The sequence below is a fragment of the Numenius arquata genome, chromosome 8 (assembly GCF_964106895.1).
Source record: "Numenius arquata chromosome 8, bNumArq3.hap1.1, whole genome shotgun sequence".
NCBI lineage: Eukaryota > Metazoa > Chordata > Aves > Charadriiformes > Scolopacidae > Numenius > Numenius arquata.
The window spans coordinates 22060401-22084659 of record NC_133583.1 but is presented as its reverse complement, the minus strand read 5'-3'; the positions used below and the strand labels follow the sequence as shown (position 1 = coordinate 22084659).

Genomic DNA, 24259 nt, shown 5'->3' with positions numbered 1-24259 from the left:
AGCCATCTGAACCAGTTTAAATTTTATTCATCTCTATCACAAAGAACAACTTAACAAAGACATGCCCTTACCATAAAGACGCCACATCTACAGAAGTGAAAAAAACAAGCAAACAGAAAGATGGCAAACTTTTAAGCATATTAGTGTAATGAATTTAATGGGACCATTTACTTGTTCACAGGCGTTAACTTGTCAAACTGCATTCTGCAATGTTATCGTTTTGCTCACATTAGAAAGGAACCAGAAGGAAATGAGAGGTTCGAAGCAGACTTTGAGCCCAGGCTTGGTTTTTTAGGGAGCGGGGTGGCAAGCTGCCCGCTTTGCCCGGTGAACCCCACAGGGCCGGGGGGCCACCGCCACAACAAGCCGCCCCCGTTGAGGGGGAAGCGGCCGGTGGGAAAAGAGACGCCGCCAGCGGGATGAGCGGAGCCCCCCGGGACACCGCCCGGTCCCGCCCCGCCCCGCCCGCCGATCGGGGCGTGTCGGGGGCGCAGCCGGCGAGCGGGGCGGCCGGCCCGGGGGCAGGATGGTCGCGGCCGTCGGCGGGGCAGGCGGGCGCGATGGAGCCGCCTGAGGGCTGGGACCCGTACGGGCGGCCGGCCCGGCGGACGCAGTGGCTGGTGAGCGCCCTGGCCTACCACTACGGGCTGGACCGCGGCGTGGAGAACGAGATCGTGGTGCTGGCCACCGGGCTGGACCAGTACCTGCAGGAGATCTTCCACCACCTGGACTGCGCCGGGGCGGGCAGGATCCCCGGCGAGGATTTCCGGACGCTGTGCCAGGTGCTGGGGCTGGAGGAGGAGGAGGCGGCGGCGGCCGAGCCCGAGGAGTGTGCGGGGCTGTGGGAGGGCCTCTCGGCCGAGCTCACCTTCCGCCAGTTCCACGCCCGCCTCTGCGGCTACTTCAGCACCAAGGCGGGCAGCGCCCCGCCGCGCCTGCCGCTGGGCCGGGAGAGCGAGCACATCGAGACCCAGATCCGCCTGCGCAGCCCCCGCCGCCGCCGCCGGGAGCCCCCCGGGGCCGGGGCCGGGGCGGCGGGGCGGGCCGGCGGCGGGGGGCGGGCGGCGGAGCGGCGGCCGGCGGGGCCCTGCTCGCCCGAGTGCTACGAGGAGATCGTGGCGCTGGAGCAGGCGGAGGACCGCATCGCCAAGCTGGAGGAGGAGAACGGCAGCCTGCGGGAGCTGGTGGAGGACATGCGGGCCGCCCTGCAGAGCAGCGACGCCCGCTGCCTGGCCCTGCAGGTGAGTGTGCCGCCCGGGTCCCCGGAGCCCCCCGCTAATCACCTTAGCCCTCATTAATGTGCCGCTCAGGGACGATGCCGCTCTTTGAAAATCCGGTGTTAAAAACCGTCCCCAGACCCGTTTCTAAAAGGAGTATGGCATAGATCGAGGCTGCTCTTTCATCTCCGGCATCAACTTTTTAGCAAAGTTTGGTTACATAGAGTCTTTAAAGAGAAATGTTGTATTTTCAGCAGTGGGACGTTATGTCTGTTTTAGGGACACACTGAAAACCACCCTGCTAAATTGATGCCTTCTACAATTTTAACAAACCTAGGTGTATAACACGGCTTTTCCTATGGCACATGCCCTAAGTCACTTACAGACCAGTTACGCACCACTGCGGGTTTTTTTCCAAAGTAAGACAGAACTTTTTGATTCTTACCTGCACGAGCACATCTAATGACCCAGCCTTAAATGCCCGAGAGCTCTCCCTCGGAAACATCAGCAGTGTGTGTTCTTCAGAGCGTGGCCGTGCGAGTTGGGGGTGGGAGCCAGCCCTGCCAAAGGGCTGATGAACAATCTCTGGCTCCCGCAGAGCCCCATCACAGAATCACAGAATCTTCTTGGTTGGAAGGGACCTTTGAGATCATTGAGTCCAACCACAAAAAAAAAACAAAACACCCCAACCACAAAAAACAAAACCCACACAAACCAAACACCCACAACCACACCCCACACCCACCCACAAATAGACACAACCCAACAATCTCGGGCATTAGAGCATGCCCTGAAGTGCCATGTCTACACGTTCCTTAAATACCTCCAGGGATGGCGACTCCACCACCTCCCTGGGCAGGCTGTTCCAGTGCCTGAGCACTCTCTCAGTAAAGTAATTCTTCCTAATATCTAATCTAAACCTCCCCTGCTGCAACTTCAGACCATTTCCTCTGGTCCTGTCATTATTCCCTTGGGAGAAGAGGCCAACACCCACCTCTCTACAACCTCCTTTCAGGTAGTTGTAGAGGGCAATGACGTCTCCCTCAGCTTCCTCCAAACTAAACATGCCCGGTTCCCTCATCCTCTCCTCATATGACTTGTTATCTAGACCCCTCACCAGCTTGGTGGGTCTCCTCTGGACACACTCCAGCAGCTACCTCAGGGGCTGGTTTCTGTTCCTGCTGTACTGGCTCAAGCGAAACACACACCTACTTAATGGCAGTTAAATTGTTCTGGCATGAAACAGCACGGAGCAGGCAAAGGGCTGGGCTCACCGGTATTCCTGGGGGGGCTGATCAGGTTGGGTTGAACACTAAGACAGCGCCTGGGGACCTCTGCTCCACGTGTGACACTGCCATCGGCGTTAGCCGGCTGTCCGGCTTCGCAACCTCCCGCACGGCAGGTGAAAGCCACTTCTACCATTCCCATGTGAAAAGTGAAAGGAAGTCACAACCAAACACAAAGTCACCACTCGGAGGCCCCAGAGAGAATCAGGAGGAGGACAAAGATGAGAGGTCCAGAGCACCACCAGCTGCTCTCTGCTCACTTTCTATCCAACGTGACTTAAAAATATAACTGGAAATGTTTTTTTTCAGAATACTACTTTGCCTTTTGAGGCCAGACTAAAGTAATGACGTTAAAGCTATACAGAAACCTGTGCAATAACCTAATTTTCCACTTCGATGAGTAGCTTTAAAATTAAATTTAAATGTACATATTTAAAAACTACGAAAGTTTTACAAAAGTCTACGAAACAGAGATTGTTTTCTTGCCTCTGTATTTCACAAAGGAGCTTATTGGTTACTGGTCAACTATATGTCATTGAAAAAACCCCAACAAAACACAATCCAGCCATTTTCAGTCTTGATTAAAACATCCGTTGCTTTAAAACACATTAATTTCTCCCTGCTTTCTGCTCCCGTTCGTTACAGGTAGGACTGCGGAAATGCCATGCTAACCATAAGGAAGAGGGGACCTGTTTTATAGGGACTAACAGACAATTAATGCAGAACCACTCCCAGACCAAGTGCCTTCAAAGTGTCCTGAAGGAAGTGGAACTCATCCGGAGCTCCAGGGATGGGCAAATTGAAGAAGCAATGAGGTTCAATCAAGAGCTGGAAAGAGAGCTGAAGAGCTCTCAGGAGGCTCTGGTCAATCTGGAAGACTGCAACCGAAACCTGAAGAGGGAACAAGCGGAAATGAGGAAGAAGGTTGAAGAAGCGAGACACGCTGTCCTCAACAGTCTTGGCAAAGTGAAGGAGCTAGAGGTGAAAGCTAATGAAGTGCCACATCTGCAAATATACATTCAGCAGCTGGAATCGGAACTGCAGCGCTACAGGTAAGTTCCAGTCCCTCAAAAAATGCCTAGAAAATCACAGTATTGGAACAGAAGTTACCTTGAAAATCATTGGTGGGAGCTTATTAAATGTCTCCAAAGAGCCAGAGGGAAATTAGGAGCTACCTATCGATTTTCTTGGTAAGGATCCGTATCAGAACTGGGCACATTCAGTGGAAACTGGGGCAAAATAAGGATGCTGAGAGCTAAAGTTACTCCTCAGACACACAGCAATAAGACTCAAAGTAGTAATACTTCAAGAAAGCCACAAAAGAAGTCCTTCAGAATCCGTTTCCAACACGCATATTTTTTCACCTTAACTACTATCAATTCAGACATTTCCTGTTAGTTAAATCCCACACCCAAAGCCAGCTGTGATCAGATGGCTGATACTCTAGTTCTTATGAAAGGTGTTCAGCTTCTCAGACAAATTGGAGAAGAACACCAAGGCCAACTTCTGGCCTCCAGTTTCAACTCTGCTGTGACTTCATCACTTCTTCACTGACAGAGTATGTCATACTCCAGAACAGAAAAGTTAAAACGCATTCCTAAACCCACACAATAATATAGTGGGAGTCTCAAACAAAAAAATACATTATCCAACTACACCCCACTTTTGGAAACATATTTATTTATCCTATTACAAAACTCAGAATGTTGGTCACAAATTTAATGGCTCACTGGTTTTGTTGCTTTTTCTCTCAGACAAAACTGGGGCTGATTGATGGTTACTAAGTGCCAGATAATTCTGCCCAAGTTTCAAACTGCCTATGGAGTGAAATGTTGTTTATATTTTTACTGACCCAAAGTAAAACTATTATTTAATATTTTTTTCCTAACTGTACTAAAACTAGGATTTTAATATATTGTCTATTTTGAACTCCTCGTCTCTTCCTAAACTTATACTTCCTCTGTTTGCTTATAAAAAGAATTCATAGGGAGTTATTTGTAGCATCATAGCCATTGTACTGGTTTATGAAGGGAGGAAATTCTAAAAATAATCATTTTATCCGGTGTCTTTCTGTAAGCGTTGTGTATGTTAATACCTGTGTGCTGGCAGAAGATAAAAGCATTTATTTAAACATCTATAGGATTTTAAAAACACTGTGAGGGCACGTGGTGTCTGAGATGATTGTTGCTTATGGGAATCTCTGGGTGAACAATACAACTCTTAGTGCTGAGAAGGATCATACTATTTGTCTAGTCCATCAAAGTCCCCCTGGCATGAGCACCAATGAAGTTAAGTTCTTGTCCTGCAGAATTGCTTTTCCAAAGTATGATGAAGCATAAGAAATCACCTTTAAGCAGGTAGAGGTGAACTAGTTAAAGACAATAAGAAATGTCAACTGGGCCTCGCAGAGCAGGAACTTTTATAGGTTACATCAAAACAAATAGTGTGAGTTTAAAAATGTAAATTATATGTTCTTTGCAAGATAATCTTCACCTGTAATATTTATTTTAAAATTCCACGCTAATTTAAAGTGAGTGTAAAGCTCAGGAATGGTGCTAGACTGGACATTCGGAAACTACACGCCTTTTTTTAGCCCTGCGGCACGTTTAGCACGGGACCAGGCAGCTTCCACATGCAAGACCCTTTAGCGGGTCTTGGTTCTGCATTAGCCATAAAGCACTTCCATCTCCCTGGCCATGCATTACGGCTCTTAAACAGTTTAACAGCAGAACTGCTTACTGATGATTGTGACTCGCAGTCCTGCGGTCATATTCCACAGCTCCACAGTATATGGAATACTGTAATTCCACGTTTCACCGTGTGACACAGAGATGCCCAAACTGGCAGAAAATAGGTTAGTTAAGCAGCGCAGAGCTCGGTGTTACTGTGATAAAGAGCTTAACAGCAGTATGGCTGTCTCTGCCTACACAGCCATCGGCATCACCACTCGTCCCACTCACTTTACTCGCTTACACTTGTGCTTCAGATGGCAAAAATTCCTTCTGCTCATAAAGAATCATCTTCTCCCATCGTGCAGAAACCCAAAAACCCATGGGCATAGTTTGGGTGAGGTGTTAAGAAGCACATGTTGGGGGAAAGATGATGAGTTGGCCACAGCGTAGACATGGAGGGACAGCTGACACATCCCGCCGGTTTCTCAGTCAGCTGGCAAGCGTATTACTTGTAACGTTATTTAAGTCAATATGTATTTAAGTTTGTACTCCAGTGAGCAGTTTTCTCCATTTCCAAGTACCACAAAAAGTTTGTAAGCATCTAAGCAGGATTGAGGTTTGGCAAGAATTCACGCTGCAAGGTAGCGGTGGAAAGAAATGAGTGGGGATTTGAGTCTACTGCAGAAAGCATTTAAGGTTGCAGATTTGACTCCTGAGAAATCACCTTAGCTGGCTTGGTACGGCCACTATTTTACTTCAGCCAAAGTCTAATTTCTTCCAGAGAGGATCATCTTCAAGCAACGAGACCGCTCTATGAGTTTTTCATGCTGCTTCTATTTATACTTTTGCGTTTCTAAAGCAAAGAAGAAAATGCTGTCTTCTTTTTGGTTCAGATTTTCGAAACTCTTTAAGCATCTAAATCCCACTTCTAGACCTTCCCTCTTACACCAGCTTGCTCTCAGTTAGGCCTGGAATCACAACAATGACCTTAAATTGTAATTCCTAACTCAGGAAGCAGCATAGTTTGCACCTATTCAGGAAAGCATTTAAATACTTGCAAGTGATTAAATGTTTTCCTGAATTGGGGTACCTAATTACAGTTGCCTTTTCTGACCACAGATTCACATTCCTGCAAATTTAATGCAAAATGTTGCTGTCAGCATCTCTGGTAAATGTTTGCTAACTGAAGGTTGTATGACTTAAGTACACAGGTTCCTGAATCAGGGTTTGAAACGTCCCCGTCACGTTATTAAGGCTCTGAAGCCAACCTCGTTGACCAAATAGTTTCTAGATCCTTCTTGTCTCAAGGTGCAGACCCTGTTCCCTACACTGGAGACACGTCTCTGTTTTTGGTTTCCTATTTTCTCCACCAATAGAAATATGTACTATTTTTTATTTTTAATCCTTGTCAATTTAGTGAGTCAGCTCAGATACTTTAAAGGTAAATTTCAAGAAATTCCTTACTGGAAAGCATGAGTTCGATTCATTTCAGAGGAAAAAGATGTGTCACAAGAAATTGTATGCTTTATCATTGCTATTATATAAAAAATGCATAATTCACAACGTCAGCATAGAGAAGAGTTTAGGAAGTCGTAGAAGCCCCATTTTTTACGCAGTGCTGCCCAGAGAGCTATTCTCATTTTCTACCCCTGCACTTGATTTCATTTTCCTAGGACTTTTCATTTGTTATTACTGAAGCTCAGCTTTTTCATTTTTGGACTACTCTTCCAGTTTCTCAAAATGACACTGGGACTAACCTCCAGATTGCTGCTATTCCCTCCCAGCTTGGTGTCAATTGCACATTTGTAATTTCTCTTTCCAAAGCTGGCAGCCTAAATGAACACACTGGCTAGTTCCCAGGACAGATTCTGGTGACCTCCGCTTGATACACTCTCTTTATTCGAGAGCAAATCATTAACAGCTATTCCCTAAACTCATTTTTTTTCAGTAAGTTTTGCTCCAGCTCAAGGTGACACTATCCATGTATTTTAATATATTCCTATGATTTATAAATATTATTTATAAGAATGCCACATATAAAAATGTTACTACAATAAAAATGTCACCTCTACTGCTTCTCTTTATCCATTCAGCCCTTTTCCGTGACAGAGAAGGAAATTAAATTGGTTTGACGTGAATTGTTCTTACCAAATATAAGTTGGCTCTGTTTTCTATGCTACATTATAGGTGGCCTAGAAATCAATTACTTCATAAAGTTTACAGGTTGGGTTTTTTTTTTTTATTTAATAGCATTGGAGGGAATAACAGAATTTAACAACCTTTTTTTTGATCCCAGAGTAACAAATACAAAGAATTGGAATTGAAACAGACCTCATAATGGAGATATTCACAGAGGTTTTACATTGCTGTGTTAGCCAGCAGCACAGTAATTACAGAGGTCAGTGGAAGGGGTCATAAAATACCAAAAATGCTTCCCATATGCATGGTCTGTCTCCCAAATTACTTAATTATCCATCAGCATTTATATGTGTTAATGAGTAGGAATCCTTTTTGTATGGAATGCAGAGAGACTTGTTTCATCCCCTCATATTCTCTTATAAAGTGGAGGCCTCTAGCATAATTTCCCCCATTTATTTCTTTCTTAAAGTCAACAGTGTTATTTTTTTAAAAAATTTATGCTTTGGGTTATCCTAGATCAGAAGTAGTTCAATTTTTCTTTTCTGTTAGGAGGCAATGTCCTGATTTTTTCAATAATTTCTCAGGTTATCATTTACTCTAAAATAGAACAAGATGGACCAAACAGACCCAAATCAATAATCCAAGAACGGGAGAGGAACGTGGAAATATTCCTAACTGATAGAGAGCCAGCTCTGTAAGGTGAAGAAACAAAAGCCCTAGGAAGGAAACACCGCTCCATAAAAGGTGGTGTATATTGTATGTTATCTCCAATCTGATGATAATGAAGGTTTTATATTTAGGCATCCTAGAACTGTTCTTCTATTTTAAAAATTAGGCATTAAATAAAGGAAATCTGGACAGCTTTCTGCTTGTCTAGTGTCATCAGTAACAACTACTTGCCGGTTGTAATGTGGATTATTTCAGATGGCACAGAATTTGAACGGGGGCTGTGGGTGTACGTGTGGTGGAACACACAAAAGACTGGCGAGAACTGCAGGTGATAAGTACGTCCCCGGACGAGGCAGGGAGCGGTGACTGGTGACAGTCAGTAGGAATGATGACAGTCAGGGAACTGAGCTCACGGGGGGTAAAACTAAATGTTACTTCGCAGAGCCTCATCTGCATGAGTGCCCAAGCAGATTGTTCTGGATGGACTCACGTAATCTCATTTTTATTTTCTAATTCTGCTCGTACCTGATATTTTCTTCTACTTAAGACTGGAAGAAGTTATATATTACATAGAAGTCTGGCAAAAAACTCAGAACTTTACGTTTTTCAAGAAGGTAGTAACAGGAATGTTCCCATCATATGAATCTTAGACTACTTGTGTGCCTCTAGTTATAGAAGAGCCATGAGCTAAGCAAGGAATCTGATACTGCTCATTTGAAACACATCAAAGGAACATTTTGATTCCACAAAAAGGGATAATGGAAAATATTGTTATATATGGTAGAGAGAACTGTACAGAGCAATTTAAATATACGAACTTGACATTGAAGAAAATGTATAGCAACTCTTTCTATGGAAAGGCTAGTTTTATTTCAAATGCAAGAAGATTCTTTCAGTTCTTTTTAACATTAATAATACTTGCTTCCCATAGTAATATCAAAACCTTTACTTCAAATCCATTCAAATTAGTGCATTTATCCACAAGGAAGCTTAAAAATAAATTGTGGGTGCTAATTCTGATGTTGGCAATGTAGCCAGTCCTCTGGCCTTTTGCAGTGCCGGGCTCTTAGTTACACAGCGTTTATTCTTGGGAGCCCTTCCCCGGTTTCTCACTAAATCCTCCTTTTCATCTGGCTTGCCTTATTTGCTGTGTTGGGAGTAATCGCTGTGAGGACAATGGCAATACCACACACGTGGACACTGCCCATTCACCAGGGTGGACCTGCCTTCGCCCTGTCCCAGGCTTCCCTAGTCAGCAGTAACAAAAAAGATAATTCAAGCCAAAGGAGATAGTTTTGTCATCTCATACACAGCAGCTGCCTTTTAAAGATGTCTCCTACCCATCTGTGCCTAATTTGAATCATGCTAGCCCCTCCTATACCAGAGAGATTATTTTTTCCCCAGAAGGTGTGCAGTCAGTGTTTTTGCAGCTATTCTCCCTTGAATCCGTGCCTGGAAATTCCGCCAGCAGCTTGGTGGAGCCCCACAGTCACCTCCCTCCATCTGCCCTGACAAGCTGCATCACACCTTTCTGCATTTATAGTCTTTCCCCAAGAAAATAGACACCTTTTACTGCCCAGACTTTCTAGGTGATGCAACTTACTATCCATCTTGTCTTATGCCAGCAAAAATCAAAGATTAATTTCATACACAAAGATAACTGTAAATTAAAGAGAAAACCTAGTCCCCTCACCCCTTTCAAATAATTTCGTAAGACTGGACTCCCTGTCAGAGGCTACACCACTTTGAAAGCACACCTCCCAGAACAAAGTCACTTTCCTGGTTGGATTCAATGACCTTAAAGGTCCCTTCCAACCTAGACGATTCTATGATTCTCACTGTCATTGCAAGGACCAAAATCAAACAGAAATAGTCCTAGCTCACAGATAGCCCACAGGTGCAACCCTCTGGATTACCTGGGTGAGCTCCTGTACAGCACCTTTCTGTAGCAAATATTAGCAGTATGGCACTGTCTGCCATAAAGGCTTTCTAGGTACCTTCTGGTGGTAGGACGTTGCTGCCGTGTACTGCTGTTGTGCTCAATTCACAGACCTTAGAATCGCATTAACCTTGACATCATCCATCTGACAGATCCTGACACTTCAGATCCCACTGCATGCAGCCACAAGCACAGCAAACTCCATGCATTTGGGTTATTCTGGGGATGGAGTTATCCGCTTGACAAGACTGGGATCTATGCATATCCCTTGACCTAAAAGCCAACTGACAGCAGTGTAGGAAAGCTGCATAAAAAGAACCTTTATTTATCACCAAGAAAAAGCCATCTGTAAGCCAAGCGTTTGTAGGCTCCTGTCACAAAGCATTACAGCTCACCGAGAACCTCACTGGGCGCCAGGAAGACCGCTGGGTGTTGCCTACACTTGGCCTCTCCGTGGTTTCTTAAGCAAACCCGGCAAGTCTGTAGCTGCTTCCATGCACAGAGCACCTGCAGGAAAGGATCTTGCCAGAGCACTCCAGTTTTTCCCCACCTGGCTAAAAGGCCTCTGTATGACCAGGTCCCACTGTGCTGCTCCTATGCTCCAACCTGTTGAATTCATTAGGAGTGTTCCTCTGCTTATAGGAGACCGTCACCGGGCAATAAATCTCTTACTGAATGGAAATCTGCCAAACCTCCCTAATAGATGCTTTGAAGAGCCAGCACTATTTTAAACATTTACTTTTTCTGCAGGTTAGTTTTGTAAGACAAAGTAGTAACATATAACCTCAAAGTGTAACCTGCAGCTTCAACTCGGGGCTTCTACATTTACCTCCCTGGATGTCAAAGATATTGACAAAAAATCTGAAGTAAAACCAGCAACGAGATCCTGAGAGGACCAGAGCACTGACAAGTGCTTCACTCAGGCACTTACACACACGTTTAGTATAAAGTACCCGACAACTCCACTGAGCCCCTCCAGAGATAAAATTAAAGCAAATCAACCAACCGTATCTCAAGTGGGTTCAGTGCATGGCATTTTGGCTGTCAATTCGCATAAGCTACTTCAAAAATCAAACACCACTGATCATCTACACTCAGGCACAAGCAGAGAATTCTGCATTCTTTTAAGTTTTTTATTCTGCTGGAAAAATAAACAGGGAAGACATTTTATTTTTTCTTGTCTTCATAGAACTTGAAAATTACTTCATGAAAATGAGGAGAGGAGAAGTTCTACGAAAGCAGAAAGAAGCATTTATTTACTCTTTGCTCCTCATCTCACTTTCCTTCAGGATATAAAATAGACAAGGTAGTTTGTAAGACAGATGCTGACAACCCAAGTTTTCAAACAGATTAATTTGTTATGCTAAAATAGTCTGCTCTCAGAATATGGCAGGATTAATGATCTGCAGGGGAGGAAGCCTTATCTCTTGAATACATCCCCAAACCAACAATGATACGACAAGATGAGTGAAGTCACCCTACAATAGTTCATGGGAAATTTGTGTGTGTTATGCTTAAATAGCAAGACAAAACTCAAGAAAAAAGCCTTTTTTATTTATGCACCAGAAAAAAAACATGGAATCATGAACTCTGGAAATGCTAGAGGGACCAACCCAGTCAAACCTCTCCTTTGATTTGCAAGAAATACGCTGTTTCAGCAGCTTGCTTCAACCAGTTGTCCATTGGAATCAGCCATCCAGAGAAGAACTGAATCTAACCTTTCAATAGACACACAGGCAACCATTCTAGGTCGTCATTAACTTAAAAGCTCCTCTACGTAATATAAATAGTAAATTATCTGGAGACCTGGGAAAATATCTACAAAGTAAAATGAGTTGACTCCATGACTTCACTGGGAACTCGCCATAATGCAAATCCAAAGCCAAACTCCGTTCTCAAACCCCAACCTTGGGACAGCACTGGCGAGATCTAAGGATTTGAAATACCATCACGTTACTTAGGACGCTGCCAGGGACACTCGCACAGAGGTAGATATCCGATCTGTATTTAAAACTGCCTGGATTCTAAGCGGGTTGAGGGATGAGCTAATAAATGTCACTGATGTCAGGAAATAAAATATAGGCAATTTCTGTACTTTCAATGACACAAGACAGTCATTTAGCAGCACTGCAAATATTTGCTGGAGTTTGTTCTGTTTACCCGTTTTTTTTCACCACACTCAGAATTCCTGTTGATTCACTGGCCACATTTAGCGTACTGTTCTCTTCCCTTCATTCTCCACTACATTTTTTCAGCTTTATCAGCATCTTGGCTGCCCGCTTAGCAGAATGATTAAAATCCAGACTGATATTTGCCTCCTAGTGCTTGGCTTGGGGTGTTCTCTTTGTGATACTCAGTGTATTTTCCTCTGTTTGCCAGATTTGCCTGGCAATCTGAATCTTAACTATTCAGAACTGTAGCCACTAAAAAACCTAAGAAAAACTGCAGTCGCAACCGAAGAAAAATGCTGCCCTCAAACTAGGGAAAAAAGCTAGAAAAGAATGCCCTGCACAGTTAAGTAAAACTTTGATTAAACGTTCTCTGCATCTGATCTTAAAGCTTCACGTTCTCAGATAATGCCAAACTGGAAACTCAAACAGAGACTGAGATTCTGGGGGGGAAGAGGAGGAGAAGAAGGGCAGGAGGATCAGCTGGTCAAAGTATTTGCTTCAGCCCGTTAGAAAGAGGAGATATTTCCACAATTCCAGATGTGGAACCTATCTGTGTGCTCAAGTCCAGCAACCTGAAAGTTTTAAGATACATCAAGAGGCTGACTTTAGTTGTTATTTACAGAGATAATTCTTTATCTATGAAAAAAAGTAATTTTTATACACTTTTATAGCTTCTCATAATGCCCATCTGAAAATCTGACAAATTCTGATAAAAATGAATAGATATGTGTGTTCTTAAAGTCACAAAGGTCACAAAGTTGCAGCTCAAAGGCTGAAAACATGAAGCATGGAATGAAGCTTGATCCTTATTGCAGATACCTGTATCAGAGGATGCTGTGTTCTGCTCCCCAATGCCATTTCACATAGGAATGTACTTTATGGAAAAAAAAAAGGCTGGAAAATAAACGTCAAATGCAAGCTTTGAGCATGACACATCTGTAGAAATCTACTTTTGTCAACAAGTAACTTCAGCCTTCACAGCATCATCCTTAAAACCACTTGAAAAATAAGGTGTAGAGGCTGTGATTGACTGTGTGTTGCAGTCCCTCCTTGTTTGTGGAAAAAACTGTTCTCTGAAGGGTGCCTGAGCTTCAAGTGCTAATTGCCATCACATCACACACCATCCATTGCAAGAAAAGAGGTGCCAAGTGTTAGGAATCAGATTACAGTGGAAAGACCCCAAACCTTTCAGTAAATCTCCAGAACAAAATCAGGCCCTGTGCTGTGTTTTGTGAAGAGTCTACTTTCACAGCAGAATCTTTCAGGGAAGGTTCTCGATGTCACATTAATCATACCACTGAAAAATCTGGTATTCACGGCACATCTGCTCTGCTTTTATTTGCTGTACTTGACCCTATCACGTGTCCTTGGCATTAGTTCACATAACATAAAAGTCTCTGGAACCGCATGTGGTGAGGTCAGCCAAGTCTAAAGCAGAACGTTGTCAGGTTTAAGCTGAGCTCCAACTATAGTATTTTCACACTCGCGGAGCTGGTAGGTCTAATTAACACTCCGCTTCGCGGAAAATTATACAAGCCAGAAATAGGAGCAATCAAAGCAAAGCCAATGCTTATGAAAATTGCAGAAAAGTAGGTTATGCTACCCATTTCAGCCTCAGCAGATATCCAAAAGTGGGATTTGCAACAGTTTCTATGAAGCTGGGGGTACAGCCGTATTTTGTTGTGCATCAATGTGCTGCCCCCAGTGAGCCCACTCTGGAGCGCTGCATCAGCAGGACATCTGAGCACCCCACATCCGAGTTCCACGGACACAATCACCCTCTCTTTGGAATTAATACAACTGATTTTACACTGCCCAACACAGGCATACCCTTAAAAGCCCAGGTCTCATAGATACTCTGTACTGGGACACCCAAGGGGGCGGTTTACAGTGGACTAATTCAGTGGCCTGACAGAACTGGCATGAATGAGGTAAAGAGATGGACCACTCATCTCCAGCAACTGCTCTGATTTAATTTAGACCCAGGCAAAGTACTCAGGCTTAATAGTTCACCCTCCAAAAATATGGTCTGGAAACAGTTTAAACTAGTTGTATATTTAGGTTACTCCAGGCGACATTTCACATAGACGAAAATAAAAGGAAAAGGAGAAAAATTGTGGTCTATTATTTGGACATTTTCTTACTGGATTGTTTTAATTTTTCCTATCCAAATAACATGAAGTCAATGTAGCTACACTGAATTTCAATATACCATTTTAAGACATAAAAAAAGAAATGAAACCAAAATGAAATACTTCATTTCATGTTGAAAAGGCAGTTTCCTTCGATGTGAAACATTTTTTTACTCAGATTCCCAATTCAACCAACCAAAAAAAACCCCAGAAAAGATTTGAACAGTTATAAGCAAAAGTGATGAGAGAAGCTGGTCTTTAGTCTGAAAGATCTGCATTTCCATTAATGAATGTATAGAGCTCTTCTTAATTTCCAATGCTATCCACAGTCCCCAGGGACAATTCCTTTAGCAGAGAGACAAAAGAATAAGAAAATCAAAAATAAGAACGCTCTTAGCTGAAATTGCCAGACTGTGTATCTCTGTACTGCTGGAGCCCTGGTTCTGCAGAAGGAGAAGGCTCCTGGCTGTGAAATATGACCATCACCGGCAGAATATTCCCAGGTGAATGCACTGACTTGGAATGAAAGACCTGTCAGCGTAGCCAGGGGGTTGATATCTTTCAGAAAAGTTATGATTGATCTCTCTACAGAAGAGTTATATACTGGGTCTGTTCTTGTGCTGTCAATCTAACACTTGCTACTTTTTGTCCCTTGTGAAAACAAAAGTTCTTTGTAGTATAACATCCTTCCTGCTGTTTGTGTGGTGTTTTCTTCTGTTCCCTCTCTCCTCTTGTTACCGACCTGCTTTGCTGTCTGTGGCTTGGGTTATTTTTGTTCATCACGATTTACAGTTTCCAAATGATGCTTCAAATGCATTTAAAAATAGGAAACTTTAAAAAGTAAATAAATTTAAAGCTTTTTAGGTAAATACTATGCAGTATATGAACAATCTAAGCTCTAAATTCACATCAGATAATCTTTAGATTTCTTTAGAGATCTAAAATCCTGAAAGTTTTGAGGTGTTTAGATCTGTACTTACAAGAATCAGAGAAACTGCCCATGCCTAAGGCCTGGCACACGTGAACAACTAAAAGTCATTTAAACTGAAACTGCAGTTCTCCAACCTTATCAGTTACAGCTCCTCTTCTGCAAACAGCACTGAGAAATCTTTTCTTCTAGTTAGGATACAGATTATTTATAACCTAAATTGCCTCTTTATTAAATGATGTTGTTCCTAGAACAGAGGGTTATTAACGCTGGAAAGGTAGCAAATATTTCTTCCTCTTCCAAGCAAAGCGAACTTTTCTGTGGCAGAGTCCCATGGACCAACTACATTCATGGAGTTCTGTTTTGTGAAGGAGCGTGACGGGCAGTACAGAAGTCAGCAGGAAGTAAATGATGCTTTGCTGCCTCATATATTCAAGGCGAAACTTTAATTCTATTAATCTGCATTTACCTGTCTTTACGTACAGGAAACAAACAGAAAATAACCCCTAAACAAAGCAATGACTCCATAGGCAGAGCCCACAAAAGACACCCTGAGCCCTCCAGTTTATCTAGTCAGTGCCTGGAAGGCAGAGCTGAACCGGCAATTTCTTCTCTTCATGTGGCTCTATAAAGAAAGAAAAGGCCGTGGTGAACAGGAGCGGGGAAAGAAAGAGCAGTTCTGCTCATTACCGTGAAAAAGGAGCTGTCAAAGTGTCACCTTCTTTCATCCTTCCTCCCTTGCCAGCCTTTTTCTGACCCAGGGAATGGAAGCTTAAATCAAACAGTCAGAATGAATGATGAAACTGCATAGTTTGTACAGAACAAAACAAGAGGCTGTTGAGAGCGGTAAAAAGGGGCCCCATCCGAAGGCAGCAGACAACACCCAGCTGTAGGTTTCCCTGATTTCATTACAACAGAGGCTGGTGCTTGAACAGCCGTGGTGGGAAGACAGACCCCCTTCCTTTTACATGGATAAACACAGCCTGGAAGGGTCCTGCAGGCATAAACCCAACTGTAACGTGGGGATACTGATCTTTGTCAAAGGGAACAGGATTAGTAGGATGAGCAGTGTAACGAAGAGCTGAACCATCATCACTCAGGCTTCAGAAGGGTCAGAGAACCGGTTCAAAATAAAGCTTTAATACTGGCAACAGGAATGGCTAATTTTAATGAAGTTCTGTGTCGGAGGGGGAATGGTTTAACAGCTTACAATAGGCAAGACGAATGTGAACTGGGAGAGCTGTTGAAGTACGGGAAGAAAACCATGTACTGTATTGTTTTTAAAAGCAGGCTTATGAATTATCCATCAATTCAGCATGCAGAGGCCCCTGTTCACTTGCGGGTGTTTATTATTTTTGGTGAAGTTAAGCAAACCAATGCTTTTGAATGTTTGGTTTGTGCTTTAACCAACCCTAAAATAAGGCACCTTCTCAAAGACAACAATCCTCCCAGGACCCTGGGAAGATACATGTCTTTGCCATGCTTAAGAAAATGCTACTTTTTTTTTTCCATCACTTTATAAATGTAACTGTAAAACCACGATGTGGCCCAAAAGATAGTATACGAAGTGCCAGGTCAGAGGTGAGCACTATAAAACAGGTGTAAAAAGAGTCAGTGGCTTAGACTGTGTATCCTTAAGTTTAAAAGGCTTTTTTTCCCCCCCTCGATTAAACAAACGCATACTGCATACATCATTAATGTATTTAGTGGATGATACACATTATTGATTTTATATTTTAAAAATATCAACTGGTGTTAAAAGGGTACCCTGTCATACATTAAAAACCATGATATATCAAGATGTTTCTTGATATTTTGTTTCATTAAAATCATTAATTCATTATTGTTTCATTAAAAACACTGCAGAAGATACTGTAGTTCAGAGGTGAGTCTGAATTAATTTCTGGAATTTAAAGCAATAAAATTCCACCTCAGTAATTGGATTCATGTCTCAACTGCAAGTGCATTGGAATCACAAAGCTTGGATTCAGATCAGAATATTCACTGTCTGAGGGGGAGCTGGATACGTAACTTGCAGTTTTATCCTAATTCTAACCATGACTGGTCGTCTGCCTGGTCAGTGCTTGAAAACATGTTTTGTTTGGCCTGTATTTTAGTTGGAGAATTATGTTTTATATCAAGTGGTAAAGAAAGCTACAATAATGTGATTATAATTTGATTTCTAGAGAATATAATAATAATGAAAATAAAAAGTAAAAAATTACTCAATTATCCAAGATGTTAAAACCAAGGATCAGCTGTGAAGAACTGCAGCATGATCTTGGGATACCGAGAGCCTGGATGGTGGCAGGTGATAGTTAACTGTGGTAATGAAAACTGATACACTCTGAGGCGGGGGGAGAGAAAAAAACAACCCAAAACCCAGTTCAGTGGAACAAATACAGTGCTGGACTCTGATCTTATTATAGCTGCTTGGGAATTATGTCTTTGAGCTTTATAACTCTATGAATGTATCTGTTCAGTTGCTGAGTTGCAGTGAGGAAAGCAAACATAATATTAAAATTTATTAGGAAAGAAATAGAGAAAAAGACAAAGAAAATAATTATGCACATTCACAGAACACCTGTATCAGAAAAATGAAATTGCGATCCTTCCACCTAAGCCAGAATAAAACTGGAAAAGGCTCAGAAAAGGCAAAAAGCGTGAGGGGAAAAAAAAGGCATGGAAACTACTTTAGCCACTTACAGATGTGGAAAAGAGCTGAGGAAAGATACAAAAAAAGGTCTTAAAGTTTTCATCAAGATCAGGAAGATGAATAGGGAAGAATCGTTCGGTTTCTTCCAATGCAAGAACTATGAGTCATCACATGAAAGCAGGGGGCACATTCAAAGCAGACCAAACAACGTGGCTCTTACACAGCGGGTAAAGCAAGCTGTGGAGAACCTCCCCGTGAGGTGCTCAGCTTGGTGAAAGGTTACATGGATTAAGAAAGCAACTAAAATACCGATTAAAAAAAAAAAAAAACAAACAACAAACCATAAACCTTAGCAGGTATTAAATAGAAAGATGACATCTCCGCCCGAGTCACCAACCAAACCTGCACACGTACTGCAGCGAACGGCCAGGGAAGGACTAAGGGTGCAATAGGGTGTGCGAGTATCAGGGGAAATGCATGTAGAAGTATTCTCTTTGAACTTTTACTGTATGGAAAGTGACAAAATATTGTTAGATTTTAGGGGTGTCTGTAACGTGACCTTGTCTTCATCTGCAAGAATCCCAGTTTATTGCTCTGAGAGTCAATCTTGCCTCCCACACCTACAACTGGAGAGGACCCACGCTCTAAGCTTTGCCCTGACTCAGCCTTAAAAACGTAGTTTTGGAAATCATTGACATTTTCCCATCACATCAGTGTTCCCATCTAAAAAGTTAAGATTATAATGACCACAGAAGTAGGCGGCTATTACTGATGTTAGTTAATGGTTCCACAGTTACCTTTAAGATAGGAAAAGATGAACTACAAGTGTACAAATGCTGTTTAATTCTTTGTGCATCTCCATGAGATGTGGTGAAGTACCGTTGCTACAGAATATTTCTGATACCTGGATATTACCAGGATTTAAAATGGATGAACTGTTACTGGCAAGAAAAAGATCTGAGTTATAGTGATAAATATTAGCTAGAATTTTGGAAAATCTCTGAACCCTCGATTTCACTGAGAGCCAAACTCTGACGGTCAGCTTTAGATGAAACTTTCCCCTGTTAACAACCCCCACAGGATTTCTCACACGCTCCTCATAAGCATCTGCCTGTGGGACATGATGAGTAGGACACAGGATTAGATAGATGAAGAGTCCAACCAAAACCTAGTGTGACAAAACCCCACACAAGTCCCTGCCTTCAGGTCATGATTTCACATTTGAGACTCTGCTTGACGGATGCCTATTGTCCACTCTCAAATCACTTAATTCATTTCCATTCAAACCAGCGAAGTTCCCCGCTGAGCTGGAAACCAGCACACCCCATTCAATGTAGATGTCAGGTTTTGTATAAGAGACAGCCGTACCAATATTGCAAAGATCCTTTTTATCCGTTCATGCCTACAGCAAAATTTAATCTGAAAAGCTAGGCTTAGAGTTCCTGACATGCTGGCACAGCAAATATTTTCCTGCATAATTGAAAAAGATCATTTGTAAGAGTGTTGGCCCAGTGGTTATCAACACAGGCTGAGGTCCGGGGGAGTGCAGAGCATTTTCAAAATACTGTATGTTTATCAGAAATAAAATAAGTACTTTAACATTTACAGTTATTTGGCCTGTGTGCTGTTTGCAGGTGTCTGTCATGGACAAATGCTGGTATTCCTCCGTTTACATTTTCTCACCTCACCCCAGGTCGCTTGGTATGTGCAGATATGTGCAATGCTGAAGATTGTCTGATAAATGAGCAGACTGTGTGATACCTTACATTCTCCGTGCATATGCGAGCGCCTCACCCCTATCTGCCCATAAATGCATGTCTAACATGGTTTCCCACACTGTCGGGGCTGCCAGAGAGAGAAAAGGGTGTTCTATAGCCCTGGAAAGAGGGATTTTTCTCATTTCTAGTCCTGGCAGAAATACGACATTGTACCTCATTGAAAAAAGGAATGAAGATATTCTAAAATGTATTAATGGGGAATCCTCTTTTCCTTTAAAACCCCTGCAAGGTATAGCCTGACTACAGAATGGAAGAGAATCAGACTGAGATGCTGTCTGTAACACAGAAAGCTTAAGCAGATGAAACAATACAAATTATTAAATATATGGCACACATTCAAGACCACTTGCACGAGTCACTTCATGCTCCCGAGCGAGGCAGTCACCCCAAACATAGCCCAACAGCATTGCTCAGGAATACAGTGGATTTCATTTCAAATAGTACTGCTGCTCCCACAGCAGCAGGCTTTTCTTAATAAATATACTATGACCACTCAAACTGGACTATTAGACTTATTTCAACCATTGTAATAATTCACGTCGCCAGAATAATAACTATTCTGTTTTAAATAGTAAGATGAGAAAGTAACTTTGCCTAAGAGATGTTATTCCTTTGTTCTGTGCAAATGTGGCCAAGGACTTCTGTATATTTTGAACTCTGACACTAATGTTTGTTATTTCAGAAATCTATTATTACAGAGGTTACTGTGTACTTGCCAGAACCGGAGATATAAAATACAGGCTGTATCCTGAATATTTTAGTCCTAGATAAATGTATATGTGATAAAGGAGCATGATGAAATGACCTGTTTAGATTATTAAGAAAAATCTCATTTAAAATCTATTCACATAAATGTATATTTTGGAGAAGAGACATGCTATGAATTCTAGAGAACTCCATCATGAATATCAAATACAGACAGTTTAAAAAGCAAACAATAATTTAGAAGAGCTACACTTGGACTAGATAATCGCTGTAGGGTCCCTTCCAACTGAACTATTCTGTTCTATAAGGAGAATTCACCAATTCTGTAAACGCCACACTGTAGTTTTCTGCTTCAGGAAATTTAATTTTTAAAAATAAACCATATTTTATCAGATTACAAAGTCGCAGGTCTAACCCCCACAAAGTTTTCCTTTATGAATTTTTGCGTGCTTTTAATTTAGGGAACTTTTTCCCATTGTTATAGGCAATATACTGGCAAAGAAGTATAAATACATAACAGCATGTGCTGCTCTACTAAAACTTGTGTATATTTTTTGCTACAGTTTATATATGATGCTAAAAACCGATCTCTAGGGCACTTTTCAATTGGCCACAGACCCACAGGGAATTGGTCCCACGCACTAGATGAGACTGGTTTGATGGCAGTTTGAGATCCGTACTGGCCTTACACTTGAAGTTTATAAGTTTTTATTTTGTTTTTATACATCTTGTAGAAGAAAAGTCAAATAGGATGCCTCAAAATGACATTGCTTTGATTTCAGCATTTCTTATCTAGGTTAGAGAATGTCTTGGAGAATATCAGGTATAGTTTGGAGAGGTGCTAATCATCTCCAGGTCCTGCTGGTACTCACAGTCCTCTGACAGCTGGAAGAACGAGTAAATCTCAACTCTGTCAGCCAGAACAGCCACTTGAAGTGAGGGAATCCACACGGTTCCACAGAAGATGCAGTTGCTAGTGACAGTACCATCATTATGTTTATTACTTAAAAATCAACAAACCCTAAAAACTGTAAAGAATTACAGTCACTGAATCTTTGGGAGATTTTTAAGGCATAGAAAGTGAATTATCTTTCAAGCTACCATCCCATGAATCTGTTAAGATTTTTCAGCATACATTTTCTTCTGCAATAACACAGTGACATGAGAAGTCAATAACAAGAACAGCGCTGAACAGGGCAGCAACATAACTATAGTGCAAAATCCAGTTTTCCTTGTAGAAACCAACAAAACCTGTCCACTAATCCCACCCTTGGCAAAAAGGCTGTTCTGCAAGTAAAACTTGGTCTGCTGGGCTGCAGGCTTTACAATTCAGTGGGACCACAGCAATAGACAGAGCTTGGAAAGAGTAAAACATGATTTCTTTCTTAAATCCTCTGCGAGACCTTTGGGGCCATCCGGTGCACTGTACATAAGCAGAGCCGGGCTTTATTGTCCTGCAAGGAGTGGAGGTGGTCTGTCCGCTCGCCATGAATTACTGTCAGCTCTTTGTCTGCTGCTGGAGAGTCCCTTAGAGGAACAGGCTCTAACCCACATCAGGATTTTCAGCGCACAAAGAGCCAACCTTGAGAGAAAATGGGCACTTCACACAATTTAACCACAACAATCTCATTCTCAACAGGGAGGAATAACACCGTCAAAATTAATGATACGGTTCTGTGAAATTGTGAAACTGTTTACTCAGATAAACTTTTACATGTCTATAAGGATAAGCTTTTATACGTCCATTAAAACACCCCAGAAGCCCATATGCACACGCTGTGTGCAGAAATTTCAAAATGCTGATTATTGGATCCAGGAAGAGATTGCTCTAGGCTTGCTCTGTGCCTGTATTTCTTTTTTGAAGCATCCACTATAGGTCCCTGTCAGTGACACGACAGTGGACAAGATGAAACTCTAAGCATAGCGTGGTTGTTCCTATACCTTCTTATATCCATGTTCCTTCTTATATCCATTTCAATACATTCTTGTAAGCCTTACATTTTGTTTGGATTTCTGCTACTTCTTATTATATGGAATGGTGATGTAACATCATAAATCATACTCAGACCAGGCTCTGAGCGCTTAAATTGAGCCACTGATATCATTTTTATGATCTCAAATTTGGGTTCTACATGCTGAAGCTCCAACCTGTGTGCTTACCTCTGTGTAAGAAGGTATGAAAAGTTGATTACCATTTTTATTACAGGAGCAACTAAAAATACCAATAATAATTGGGTCCTCACTCAATTTTATAAACCACCTCTGCTTCAAGTCACTTATAAAATTCAAATCAGTCTTTCCAAAAACTGTCTTTGCTATTTTAGAATGCAATAAAAACCAGACCAAGGTGAATGTCACATTATCCTTGGGTTCTTTGTAAACATTTAATCACACAATTTAGCTTTCACACAAGCTTGTATCTGCTTAACAGTCAGGACAGTGGGCAGACAAACTAGGAGATGTTTGCTATGAATGTGTTCACAAATACTCTAAATGCACAAGTTTAGGCAGTGGTTACATCCCATTACAGTCATGTCTCTGGGTTTAGACTTGTACAGGGAAATCCTCAGTCCTTCTGCAACTTAGGCTATTTTTGATCTTTTTTTTTACATAGGCGATGTGAAATACAGGAAAATAATACATTTCTTTGAAGTAGTACCCTATTTGATCTCCCAGGTTTTAAGCCAAAAGAATACGACAGCAGCAGAATTCAATTTCAGTTTCCTAAGCACAGAGGTATCAGCTCCCCCTTTGAGTTATCAAGGAAGTCACGCTGATGTCAGCATAAGTGAGGCACATAAATCCTGTCCACACCAGTAGCACGGATCCCTCAGACTGGGATGTGCTGGCACAACCTCATTATTTCCTGAGCAACAGAGTCACCATGGACTCCCTTCCCTGCTATTGAAAACAAATAGAGTTAGTTGCAGAAGTAACAGACCCCAAAATTCCAAGTGTGACGGGTAATGGCTCTGTGGAGTTCCCAGATACGTACTGGGAAGGTAGGATACAGTGAACAATATTCCAGTTGTCTCCATCTATAAACATGGGTTAGTCACAATCAATAGTGTGACATGCATGAAGCAGCTGCATTAAACAAGCACCTCCTGTTTTAAAAGCCCAGCTATCAGAGTCCTACAGCAAGGTATCATTTGCAACAGGAAAGTTATTTTATACATTCAACTGAATAAAAGTAGATTGTCAATGTCCTCGAACTGGGACTGCCAGAAAAAAAACAAACCCTATTTCCTAGAATCTTGCATGGTCTAGGTTGGAAAATACAGCAATTGAAACATTTCCACAGACTCAGATAGCCTGGACCTGATTAAAAGGCTGCACACAAGAAACTCTTTTGAAAGAAAGGCAGGCATTGAAGTTCTGCCATGGGTCAAGATTTTGCTAAGCCCTTTACTAAACAGTAATGATACACTCCAAAGTAACCTTTGATCCTGCGTGACCTTTCTAAGAACTGAAGTAAACAGTAGTCTTTATGGAAACTGTGAACTTGTATGCAAGCCATCAGGCCTCTCCAACACTGCTATGAACCCAAGAGCCTGAATTCCCATTATTCTGATAAGAGTATTTAAATAACGAATTTTAGAGCTGCTCCCAGAAATCTCACCATAAGATATTCTCTGTCATCACCAGTATAGACACCTGAAGGCTGCTAGAGGCAGTTGCAAATGACATGGTTTTAAAGTCATCTGAAACAGATGTGCATGCAATATATCCTTTCTTTCTCTCACTAATGATGTGTTTGGGTTTTAAGTAGAGATCTGGGAATGATCTGGCATTTTAAACAAATGCTTCTGCTAGAAAATGAAATTTATGCACTACGCTTTTTTATGTTGGTTTTTTTTACCAGCTTGGACCCTTCATCAAACCTGGAGCCTGTCACTTCTCAAACAAGCATTAATAGTGGCCCTTACATCTGAAACTAAGGTCATTTCTATTCCCAGTCAGATGG

General features: G+C 42.0%; 1 protein-coding gene across 1 annotated transcript in view; it reads left to right on the top strand.

The window, feature by feature from the left end:
* The first annotated feature begins 560 nt into the window (after positions 1-560).
* EFCC1 (EF-hand and coiled-coil domain containing 1) overlaps positions 561-24259 on the top strand; it is a 53815-nt gene continuing 30116 nt past the window's right edge. Inside the window, exons 1-2 of the mRNA XM_074152422.1 lie at positions 561-1241; positions 3149-3555. Coding sequence (XP_074008523.1) covers positions 561-1241; positions 3149-3555 — 1088 coding nt within the window. The remainder of the gene's footprint in view (positions 1242-3148; positions 3556-24259) is intronic.